Source organism: Chanodichthys erythropterus, chromosome 14, assembly GCF_024489055.1.
Source record: "Chanodichthys erythropterus isolate Z2021 chromosome 14, ASM2448905v1, whole genome shotgun sequence".
Taxonomy (NCBI): domain Eukaryota; kingdom Metazoa; phylum Chordata; class Actinopteri; order Cypriniformes; family Xenocyprididae; genus Chanodichthys; species Chanodichthys erythropterus.
Genome location: NC_090234.1, coordinates 44,034,592 through 44,047,811, shown reverse-complemented (window position 1 = coordinate 44,047,811; position 13,220 = coordinate 44,034,592). Strand labels below are relative to the sequence as shown.

At 37.9% G+C, this 13,220-nt stretch overlaps 1 protein-coding gene across 3 annotated transcripts in view; it reads right to left on the bottom strand.

The window, feature by feature from the left end:
• Positions 1-13,220, bottom strand: part of vwa8 (von Willebrand factor A domain containing 8) — a 146,055-nt gene that overhangs the window by 115,538 nt on the left and 17,297 nt on the right. For all 3 annotated transcript variants that reach the window (XM_067409012.1, XM_067409011.1, XM_067409013.1), the window contains 5 exons: positions 10,508-10,639; positions 10,171-10,305; positions 9,820-9,897; positions 2,536-2,696; positions 350-463 (listed from right to left, as the gene is read on the bottom strand). In XM_067409012.1, coding sequence (XP_067265113.1) covers positions 350-463; positions 2,536-2,696; positions 9,820-9,897; positions 10,171-10,305; positions 10,508-10,639 — 620 coding nt within the window. The remainder of the gene's footprint in view (positions 1-349; positions 464-2,535; positions 2,697-9,819; positions 9,898-10,170; positions 10,306-10,507; positions 10,640-13,220) is intronic.

Genomic DNA, 13,220 nt, shown 5'->3' with positions numbered 1-13,220 from the left:
ATGGACAAAATGATGAGCAAATATTAAAAATATATTTGTTTATGTTTTCCGAAGGAGGAGGACAGACTTATGCTTTTGGAGTAAATGGTGACTATTTTCATTTTTGGGTGAACCATACCTTCAATAAACAAGTTTTGTTTTTACTGTTTATTTAGACATTCTTGATAATGTAACAGTGTTTGGTTCCTTTACCATTAAACTATTTGGTATTTATATTGAATCTTCACTGAAAATAACCCGAAAATAGAATGTCATTTAAACATTTGTGCATTTTGCAACAAAATGAGGAAACCCAGCAAAGGTTAGTAGAGAAGATTCATGCAGGGTTGTAGTGTCTAATGAGTATTACCTGTTTTGCAGCTCCTGGTCAGTGAGCTGCAGTTCCTCTTTTAGAGTCTGGTATCGGTCCCATCTCAGTAGTCGAGTCCCATCATATAGAGCCAGCTCTCGGTCATGCAGCAACCTGAGACAGCAGACAGGCCAGATTAATCACCCAACAAATCAACAACAACTAAATCAAAGATCAGCAATCTGCTCTAAAGTGAAGATGCAGGCAGATGCAAAGCACTGTTGAATATCAAATGTCAAGTGTCAATAGTATATATAAATAAATATAAATAAATAATAAAAGCAATAGCTTAATTGTATAATATTAACAACAACAACAATGATAATAATAATAATAATAATTTATTGATAATAATAATAATAATAAAATAAGTTTATACTATCAATAAATTATTATTATTATTATTATTATTATTATTAGTAGTAGTAGTAGTAGTAGTAGTACAACCCGAATTCCGGAAATGTTGGGATGTTTTTTAAATTTGAATAAAATGAAAACTAAAAGATCATGTAAGCCAATATTTTATTCACAACAGAACATAGATAACATAAATCACTAAACAGAGAAATTTTACACTTTTATCCACTAGATGAGCTCATTTCAAATTTGATGCCTGCTACAGGTCTCAAAATAGTTGGGTTGGGGGCATGTTTACCATGGTGTAGCATCTCCTCTTCTTTTCAAAACAGTTTGAAGACGTCTGGTCATCGGGGTTATGAGTTTCTGGAGTTTTGGTGTTGAAATTTGGCCCCATGCTTGCCTGATATAGGTTTTCAGCTGTTGAAGAGTTTGTGGTCATCTTTGACATATTTTTCATTTAATGATGCGCCAAATGTTCTCTATAAGTGAAAGATCTGGACTGCAGGCAGGCCAATTCAGCACCCGGACTCTTCTATTACAAAGCCATGCTGTTGAAATAGCTGCAGTATGTGGTTTTGCATTGTCCTGCTGAAATTCACAAGGCCTTTCCTGAAATAGATGTCATCTGGAGGGGAGCATATGTTGCTCTAAAACCTTTATGTACCTTTTTAGCATTCATAGTGCCTTCCAAAACGTCCAAGCTGCCCATACCGTATGCACTTATGCACCCCCATACCATCAGAGATGCCTTCTTTTGAACTAAACACTGATAACACGCTGGAATGTCTCCCCTCTCTTTAGCCCGGAGGACACGGCATCCGTGATTTCCAACGAGAATGTCAAATTTGGACTTGTCTGACCATAAAACACTTTTCCACTTTGAAACGGTCCATTTTAAATTAACCTTGGCCTACAGGACATGACGGCGCTTCTGGACCATGTTCACATATAGCTATTTTTTTGCATGATAGCGCTTTAGTTGGCATCTGCAGATGGCACGGTGGATTGTGTTTACTGACAGTGGTTTCTGGAAGTATTCCTGGGCCCATTTAGTAATGTCATTGACACAATCATGCCGATGAGTGATGCAGTGTCGTCTGAGGGCCCAAAGACCACGGGCATCCAATAAAGGTCTTCAGCCTTGTTCTTTCACAGATTGGAGAGCCTCTACCCATCTTTACCTTTGAGAGACTCTGCCTCTCTAAGACATCCCTTTTATAGCTAATCATGTTACAGACCTGATATCAATTAACTAAATTAGTTGCTAAATGCTCTCCCAGCTGAATCTTTTAAAAAAATTACTTGCTTTTTCAGCCATTTGTTGCCTTTTTTGAGAGCTGTAATAGGCATCAAATTTAAAAAGAGCTTTAGTGGATAAAAGTGTAAAATTTCTCAGTTTAAACATTTGATATGTTATCTATGTTCTATTGTGAATAAAATATTGGCTCGTGATTTAAAAGTTTTTTAGTTTTCATTTTATTCAAATTTAAATAACGTCCCAACATTTCCAGAATTTAGGTTTTAGTAGTAGTAATTATTATATTATACATAGTATTTTCAATATAACAATAAATTACTACAAATACTAATAATTTATTGTTATTAATACTGGAATTATTATTATTATTATTATTAGCATTAGTAAATATTTTTAAATAATAATAATAATAATAATAATAATAATAATAATAATAATAAAGACTTTGGATTTTGGAACATTCTGGATGACGGCCAATAAAAATTATCACATCAAACAGGACTAGGACAAGGTGTGAGCCTCTAGATAGAGGCTAAGCACAGTAAGTGTAGTTTGGGTTGAGACTGACCTGGACAGCACAGCCAGAGTGCCCAGGTTGACTCGATGGATGCCATCCAGCAGCACCAGCTTGCCTTCCTGAGCAGCAGTGACCAGCGGGGATGCCCTCCAGGCTGTGTCTCCATTAGGAAGGGTGTACCTCTGCTGGAGGAGGTCCCGGGCAGTCATATCCTACCACACGCACACACACACACACAGAGAGAGAGAGGCACCGCCTGTCATTTTATGTATCCTGTAGTTCACTGACAGAGAGGGTAGGGGTGAAAGAAGGACAGAAGTGTGTGTGGGCTGTAACTGTACAAAAATAAATCCATATGACTCCAGAGGAAATCAAAAGGCCTGTACCATGATCTCAAGTAATTTCAGATCTATATATCAGCTAAATTTGAATAAATACTGTGTGAAATAAAAATGTTCAATTAATTTTTGCACAAATAATTTTCTGGTTTACATTATTTACATACTATATACTTTTTCGTTTTAAGAAATTCAGGAAGGATGCATTAAATCAATCAAAAGTGACAGTGAGGACATTAATAATGTTACAAAAGATTTGATTCTTTTGAGCTTTCTATTCATCAAGTAATCTTGAAAAAAGCTGCATTATGATTTCCACAAAAATATTAAGCAGCACAGATGTTTTGAACATTGATAATAGCAATAATTTACATTTTAAATGTATTAAAATAGGTATATCCCACTTCACATACGTACGCACTATTCTATGCCATTTTGTAGTACAAATAGTATGCGAGTAGTGTGTTCACACTGAAAATTCCAAACAGAAAAGTTATGGTTTAAATATCCGAATGATGCACTTAACCGAAAAGGCGAAGTGTGGAATGTGACACTTTGTGCACTCAACTGTCAGGGATTCAAGGAGCTATCAGACTCTGAAAGACAAAATAACCTTATAAAGTTCATACACTACACAGTTTAGTAAATAGTGGATAAGTGCATAGTGCGTCATTTGAGGCAAAACTAATATATCACAATATTACTGTTTTTACTGTACTTTTGATTAAAGAGACTAGCTTCAAACAAATGTTCAAATGTTATACAATTTTTAACTGCGATTTCAAATATATAAAGCCCCATGCATCATAAAGTTCATATTTTATTTTATTTATTTAAACTGAATTCAATTTAAAAAGCCTTGAGCATTGAAATATGATCAGTTGAACTTTTCCTCCAAGACTGTTTGCCAGGTTGTTTGAGGAAAATTAGCATGGACCTTTAAGGCAAGGAAAAAGTTATCTAAAGGTGAATCTATACAGGGAGAACAAAATTATCATAACAAGAGGAAACACAAGACACAAAACATCATTGCTTGTCAAAGCGAGTGCCAAGACTCTTTTTCTGGGCTGTGACGTAGTATTTTTTCCACAACTGAAAGCACTGTATGTCATCAGGGATGAGCCGTGGCCTGTACGAGTTCATAAAAGGGCTTCAGAGGGCTAAAAAGATGAAGTGCATTACAAAATTCCTCTTTTCCCCATACACTATGACCTCCTGCACTCACCGGGCAAAAATAACTTAAGCATGATGCACGAACAGCTTCCCTTTCCTGCTCTATTCTCACTGAGCCAAAGGAATTCCCGGCATTCCAGTACAAACACACACATGCATGCAGCGGTTTATTACCTGCGGTGCTAATGTTTACACTCTGCTCTGAGCAGCTCTTCACAGTCTGTATGAGGTGCATCAAAACATGAGCATGCTGCGATCAGACCCAGATGCTTTCGGGCCGCTCAGCTGGTGCGAAAAGCTCCCGCCGCTGGTCACAGAGCAAGAGATCTTCACATCATTTTATATGAATCCTCAGTGAGCATCGTCATCTTTTTACTCAAAGCATTACAGGAAAAGTTCATCCAAAATATATTTATGTCGCTCCAATCCTGTATGACTCTTTTGTGGAAAACAAATTGAGCATTTTTTATTCCATCATTACTCAAAATCTAATGAGTTGTCTTACTGTCTACATAGGCAGCATCCTAATTGTCATGAAAACAAATAAGTTACTGATCTGGAAGACACTACATAAGCGGTAATATGTTGCTAAGATATCAATGTGATACTCTAGTAAGTATAAAAAAACAAAACGCACAAAAGAAACTGTCAAGAAACTGGGTAAAATACGAATTTTCGGTAGCACTTTATTTTATATTACAGTTTCACATGTACGTACTATATACTTATTGTAGTAATTACAATAACTGGGTATTAACTATGTACAAGACCTGAACCTGCCCCTAAACCTAATCCCAACCTTATATAAACCCGATTCCAAAAAAGTTGGGACACTGTACAAATTGTGAATAAAAAAGGAATGCAATAATTTACAAATGTCATAAACTTATTCACAATAGAATATAGATAACATATCAAATGTTGAAAGTGAGACATTTTGAAATGTCATGCCAAATATTGGCTCATTTTGGATTTCATGAGAGCTACACATTCCAAAAAAGTTGGGACAGGTAGCAATAAGAGGCTGGAAAGGTTAAATATACATATAAGGAACAGCTGGAGGACCAATTTGCAACTTATTAGGTCAATTGGCAACATGATTGGGTATAAAAAGAGCCTCTCAGAGTGGCAGTGTCTCTCAAGATGGGCAGAGGATCACCAATTCCCCCAATGCTGTGGCAAAAAATAGTGGAGAAATATCAGAAAGGAGTTTCTCAGAGAAAAAATGCAAAGAGTTTGAAGTTATCATCATCTACAGTGCATAATATCATCCAAAGATTCAGAGAATCTGGAACAATCTCTGTGCGTAAGGGTCAAGGCTGGAAAACCATACTGGATGCCTGTGATCTTCAGGCCCTTAGACGGCACTGCATCACATACAGGAATGCTACTGCAATGGAAATCACAACATGGGCTCAGGAATACTTCCAGAAAATATTGTCGTGAACACAATCCACCGTGCCATTCGCCGTTGCCGGCTAAAACTCTATAGGTCAAAAAATATCTAAACATGATCCAGAAGCGTAGGCGTTTTCTCTAGGCCAAAGCTCATTTAAAATGGACTGTGGCAAAGTGGAAAACTGTTCTGTGGTCAGACGAATCAAAATTTGAAGTTCTTTTTGGAAAACTGGGACGCCATGTCATCCGGACTAAAGAGGACAAGGACAACCCAAGTTGTTATCAGCGTTCAGTTCAGAAGCCTGCATCTCTGATGGTATGGGGTTACATGAGTGCGTGTGGCATGGGCAGCTTACACATCTGGAAAGGCACCATCAATGCTGAAAGGTATATCCAAGTTCTAGAACAACATATGCTCCCATCCAGACGTCGTCTCTTTCAGGGAACACCTTGCATTTTCCAACATGACAATGCCAGACCACATACTGCATCAATTACGACATCATGGCTGCGTAGAAGAAGGATCCGGGTACTGAAATGGCCAGCCGACAGTCCAGATCTTTCACCCATAGAAAACATTTGGTGCATCATAAAGAGGAAGATGCGACAAAGACCTAAGACAGTTGAGCAACTAGAAGACTGTATAAGACAAGAACAGTGGGACAACATTCCTATTCCTAAACATGAGCAACTTGTCTCCTCAGGTTAACTTTTTGCAGACTGTTATAAAAAGAAGAGGGGATGCCACACAGTGGTAAACATGGCCTTGTCCCAACTTTTTTGAGATGTGTTGATGCCATGAAATTTAAAATCAACTTATTTTTTCCCTTAAAATGATTCATTTTCTCAGTTTAAACATTTGATATGTCATCTATGTTGTATTCTGAATAAAATATTGAAATTTGAAACTTCCACATCATTGCATTCTGTTTTTATTCACAATTTGTACAGTGTCCCAACTTTTTTGGAATCGGTTTTGTATTATTCAGTACTTTCTTGGTACATTGAAAGTGCACCAACTGTAAAATAACAGGCAACCAAATTTAAATTTGTACTTCACAGTATTGAATAAACAAAATACAAAATTCAATTGTCAACCTTTTTTTTTTCCACTAAGTTCTCCACAACACTGTAAAAATGTTTGCATTTTGGTTAACTGTAAGTTACTTTACCATATATTGTGAAAAACTGTAAATGGTTTAAAGGCACAATATGTAATATTCGCTGCTAGAGGTCGCTTATTCAAAACAAAGGTGCAGTTGACGCCTTGATTTCACACAATCACAGTAGGTGTTGTCTTCAAGTCTAAGAATCCGACAGGACTTGGGCAGAAATTATATTCATGGATGAGCTAATGAATTAAAAATGGACGATTTCAAAACACTGCTTCAGGAAGCTTTGGAGTATTATGATTCTTCTGTGTCGAATCATGATTTGGATTGCGTGTCAAACTGCTGAAATCACGTGACTTTGGAACCGCTGATTCAACACACTGATTCATTATGGTCCGATGCTTCCTGAAGCAGTGTTTTGAAATCGGCCATCACTTTATAAGTCGTTATTTAGTTTTTTTGGCGCTCCAAAAATACTCTTGTTGCTTTATAATATTAATATTGAATCGCTGTACTCACATGAACTGATTTAAATATGTTTTTAGTACCTTTATGGATCTTGAGAGAAGAAATGTTATTGCTCCCTATGCAGGCCTCACAGAGCCATCGGATTTCAACAAAAACTTCTTAATTTGTGTTCCAAAGATTAACAAAGGTTTTATGGGTGTGGAACGGCATGAGGGTGAGTAATAAATGATAGAATTTTCATTTTTGGGTGAACTAACCCTTTAAACAATACTGTAGTATGAAGCAGGGTGTGGCTGAAAGCCATTGGAGTGGAATGAGACGAATCGCTGGAGCGATTGCTAACGAGAGGCAAGTGCAACACGACACTGCTCGAGAGCAGTGGAGCTTTTATTATACCACAGAAGAGAGCGTCCACTTCTTTCGGTCATGCGTGTGTGGGGTAAAGCAGCGCTGTTTTATCATATTATATACATTTGTGTTTTGAAAGTTGTTATAATGCTACTTTGTGTGTTCGCTCTGTGATTACGAGACACTTGTTGCAGTAAGCTAGATCGATATTTGTCATGGTAAAACATGGTAATCGTGGTAAAGCAAGAAAATGAGATTTAAACAAAAAGACTTACTGTGTTGAAATATCTAACGATTAGTTTTCTATCGAAAAATGTATCCAAACAGTTGCTCATCTGTCTAATAAAACACTTAATATATCAAAGCTTCTTTGGTGTCGGAAATTGAGGGTAACAAGGGTATGATGTCATTGATAGCTAACGCATGGACATGGTCTGTGTCCTGGTTAAAATTACTTATTTCTCTGGATTTAAACATTCTTGGAAACATTTGGGATTAGAGTACACAAGTCTGTTGATATATATATATATATATATATATATATATATATATACACTTGAAATATGTAACACTGTTCTAATGGTTTTTGGATATTTCAATCCAAAAATCTTACATATTGTGCCTTTAACATCACATTATATGCAATTTCACTGTAAAATACTGTCAGCTCTCTAGATTTTGGAACTGAGCCATTGTGTTCTGACAGCAGAACAGGGCCAATGTGGTTAATGATAACTGGGGGAGATCAAGGACAGTGCATGACTCTGATCCCAAAATAGAAAAACCCAAGAACATTTGGCTATTTAAGGACTGAAGCTCAAAAATATTTTGTGTGATCTTACAAGAATCACAAATATTAAAAACACCAATGATTGCTGATGGAAACTCTGTGACCCCTGTGGTGCATAACCTCTGGCTCTGTGTGCTGATGCCCAGGACAACACTGAGCTTTCCTCAACAAACCTCACTGTACACAGCTGCACAGAAGTGAGCAAACACATAGCCATGCTCATGTGATACGAAGGTAAACTCAGAGACCAAAACAGAAGAGAGGAATATTCCGGGGTAAAGGTACATCCAGTATTTTTTCCTCAAAGTTAGAAAAAACGTACACATTAAGAAACTAATTGGATATATTTCTTATGTTGCTATGTTAAGCATTAAACACTGAAGAAGAGTATTGCAACATGTCAGAGGGAAACTTACAGCACATATATTATCCTCCCATGCAGTTACAGATGTAGCATTTTGACTGTACCACTTATACTTTTGTTGCTAAGAAGAAAACACACCTTTATCATTTTTTTGGGTCTGAGTTAGCGATATATTTCCTCCTCCCTTATTACAAAATTCTCGCTCTTTCTGGACGCGCTTAAATCCACAGTAAAGGCCTTTGCACACTGAGTCTGAAATTTTCGCATGCGTTTTTTTCGTATTCGCAATCCTAAAAAAATTGTCACGATATCAGTCAAGCGCACTTCAGTAAGTCGACAGAAATCAACTTAACGTCTTCATGTGCTGGCCGAAATCGGCAAATTCTAGGATCAGTTTATGCTTAAGCCATTTATGACCTTACTCTGATAAAGGAAAGGAAGGATGGAGTTTGTGCTGAACTGCTTTTTGCATTCAATTGAGTTGCTTTTCCATTGTTTGTAAATGTAAATGTGCTAGACAGACATGTTTGACTGTTACGCTTGCATCTCTGAAACTTAAAAAAAAAAAAAGCATCTCTAGACCTTGCAGTTTTTTCATACCACTGCCCTAACGTCTCACATTTTTAAACACAAAAATGTGTTATTTTTTCATAGATTGGGTCATCTCATACAGGGCCGACCTGTTGACATGATCTGCCGAACACTTCCCTCTTTATCCTGTTACCAAAAACATGAGAAAACATAACTATTTTATATTTTTGCGAATTTGTGAATTTAAATGAATTCATACAACTGGAGTTGTACGAATATGTACAATTTGTAGAAAAACAAAAATAGAAAAAGGCATTTTTTTAAGTATTTTGAATTTTAAATTCCTATGAATTCAGATGATTTGAGCATGATTTGAGGCGACTTTGATATAAGGGGACCCGCGGTGTATGTAGATAGAAACGGCTCATTCTAAGGTAATAAAAACATAACAGTTCATTATGTAAGGCAGTGATTCTCAAACCTGTCTTGGGGACCCCCCACCACTGAATTAAGTCATCAGCTAATTAGTAGAGACTGCAAGAGTTGTGTCTTATGAAGGAGACATAAAAAATGTGCAGTGGAGGGGGGTCCGCAGGACAGGTTTAAGAACCACTGATAAAAAGGTCTTTATACACCACTGAAAACATAGTTATGTATATTATATTGCATTTTTGTCAATAGATCCTCCTAAATATTACACACTGGACCTTTAACTTGTATTGACCCCAGAACACATTCCTCTAAAAAATTTTTTACCAATTTGTCTTATTGGGACTGATTAGTGTTTATTATTTTCTCATGTTTTGACATTACCTGATAAAGCATAATTGGTTCAATGCTGTAGCCCAGCATTTCAGCAAATTCTCTTGCAATCATGGATTTGCCACAACCCTGAAAAAACAAGAAACAGCATTAGCCAAACCACAAGGCAATATTACTAAACGAGCATATGATTTACATTGTTCATCTGATCTAATCTTACTCAGAACCTCTTAAATAAGAACACAACCCATGACGCACACACAGAAGACCCTGCTGATCTTCCTGCATTACCTTAACAGGCAGTGCAAATAGTGAGCTATTGTTCTTGTTTGACACACATCAACTTTCTAGTTCAAAGTGCATTTGCTCCAAGAGGATGGCCACAGGAAGTTGCCTGTGTACCTTGGCTCCGATCAGACAAATGTCTTTGACGAGGTGGGACTGCATCATCTCAGCCAGTAGGCGGTCGTGGGTGGGGGTGCCGATGAACGCGGGACTGCTGTTGGGTGGGCGAATTGGCCGCGTCCCTGAAGGAACCTGATGAGAAACCACAGCATTTCCTTTAGAGGGAAGAAATGGTTCATCTAATCCACATTTCCAAATATAGCATTATCTTATAGTTCTTAGCTACAGGGCCATGTGGCTGACCCCGTGGATGCCATCAGTTAGTTTTATTACTTTAATTTAAGAGATATTTCTCTAAAATAGCACTTTTCCACCATCGCTGTGTCCTCCTGACCTGAAAGGTGATGTTCTGGTTGGCGATGTTGAGCGTGACGGCTGCCTGTTCTGCATGATCTCCACTCACAGGCTCTATTTTCACCACTGCAGTCGGAAAAGGCTTTGTGCTCCCATCAGTCAACTCAAACCTCTGAGAAGAGAGTCTCTATTAGTGGAACTGAAAGTACTGTCTTCGGTACCAAGTTGATGCTGAAACTAAAAATGTGATGATACCAGCATTTCCCTTTAGCACTGTTGAGCGGATTCTTAAACACCTCTGATTGGCCATTTTTGTCTGTGATTGGCTACAATGATCACAGCTTCAAAAACATGTTGCCAATCACAGACATATACGTTGAGCACGTGAACACAATGGCCTTTCATAGGTGTTTAAGAATCCACTTAAAAGTGTTAAAAATGCTAGAGGGAATTGCTGGTATTATCACATTTTTAAAATTTCAGCACAGACAACTTTTGACAACGCTTATACATTCCTCAAAACTAGCCCAATCACATTTCAGGGGGATCCCATGATAAAAATCGTGTTCCGGGGGTAAAATTTGCATTTTTGGCGGGGCTCCCCTGGTAAACGTCTCAGTTATGTATATAACCTTATTTCCCTGAATAGGGAAGGAGACGTTGCATAGTCGCTATGGGGAACACCTCTGCGTGATGTCGTCGTGAAGCACGTATGAAATCTGTCCAATAGGGAGACGGTACGTCATAGGCGGGTGACGTCACTGACCAGGAACTATAAAGCCGGCCCGAAAACACTCTCATTCAGCTTCTGAAATACTGAAGCAAGTCGCTTACAGGCATGCCGGGAGTATGGCAGGCCGACGCAGCGTCTCATTCCCTATTCAGGGAACTAAGGTTATATACAAAACCAAGATGTTCCCTTTCAAGGGAACTCACGCTGCGTATTGGCTATGGGAACGGCAATCCCAACATCGCCATATGAGCAAGTGACCGTTCGTGTGAAGCCAAAGCGCACAACTCACAGTAACACCTGCGCCCCTGGAGTGGTGTAGCAAATTAGCTCAAAATAAATATGAATAATTAATCATAACTAGTTATAATTCATTCTTAATATTTGGATCAGTTAATAAAATTAACTTAAATGTAACAAAATTAATATTACAATCAATTAACCTGTTGTCCAATGAACACACAGTGTTAATTGTTTATTAATTCTAAGAAATGTTAATTTCCAGGTTATGGGAAATAACAATCTTATTGTACAGTACTACTAAGAGCCTGTAAGTCAGGATCGACATGAATAGGGACTCCAGCATATGAGCGCAAAACACAGACAACTTTACATGTGACATGAACGAGACTTTATTAACTAGACTAAACACTTTAAACTACTCTAACTTTCACACACATACATACATACAGTTTACAGAGAGAGAGAGCTAAAGCAGAGTACAGAAAGCAAGAAGTTACAGCATTGTTTGACATTCAGCAGATCAACAGCCTTGAGCAAACCATCAGTTTAGTTTCAACAGGCCCGTCTTTAAAAGGGGTAAGGATACTCAATGTATCCGATAATGAGACTAAGTTTGATACTTGCATGTCTCTCCAAGTTGAATAAAAACTGTCCTGATGCAATTTGTGGAGGCTTCCACTGAATCTTTGCTGATATTGTCTTGACAAAAGAGAACCAGTTGGATTCAGAGGATCTTTGGTGAATGGAAGGTCTAGGCCGAGGCCTGGCACAAGCTTGGGGTTCATTAGAAGCTTCTAGCTTCTTACAGTGTCATTTTGACATCAGCATTTGTCAGTAAAAGAGAAGAAGAGGATATTTGATCTTGTGGTCAGTGAATATAAGGGATGAAGATGTCACACCCTCTTAAGGTGTCTGAGCCAATAAGGAGTTGCCCCCTCGGAGGGAAGTTTTACGAGTCTTTGTTCTGTAGCAAGATATTAGCATAAGACACTGGATTGAATGAATGAGAAAAGAACCTTCTAGATTCTTATAATACTAATGTGTCACAGAGTTAGTAACATGTAACATAAATTGCCAAATAGGAAACGAAAGTTGGAGTCCGTAGATACCAAACATGCTACCAGTGTGATTTCAGTTAATTATACATTTGCAACTATGGAACATTAATACCAAAATAGTTCAAAAGAGAGAATTAATACATAGAATAAAGCCTATAAAAGGAAAGTCATGAGATGGGAAAATTGGATACGTTTATACATTTCCCAAGTGGTTATATAGAGAATACCTAGGATAAGAGAGTTTATTCGTCTTTCTCAGAAAGAATGTCAGAAAAAAAGAAAGTCAGAGTCACTAGTCTCTGCAAAATTCTTCCTGATCGTAAAAGGTCCAAGTATCTGTAACAGGACACCTAGTTCTGCCTGTGGTTTAGCTACGTTTGGGATGCTAGTTGCAGTTTTAGGGGGATGGGTTCACAGAACTTTGATAGTGAGAGTGAGTTTATGGGTAATTCATTAAATACAATGAATAATTGTGTGGCTGATTGATCCAGTCGCTACAGTGGAGCCGAGGTCTAATTCGTAAAACCTCACGAATGTATGCGGTGAGGACCAGGCTGCCACATCACAAACATCATTAAGGGATACCCCTGAGATTAAAGCCTTAGAGGCAGCCATACTCCTAGTCAAATGAGCCTGGATGGCCAATGGTGAAGGCTGTCCAACTGACTCATAAGCAAGTGAGATGGCCTCGATCACCCACTTGCTCATTCTCTGCTTGGATG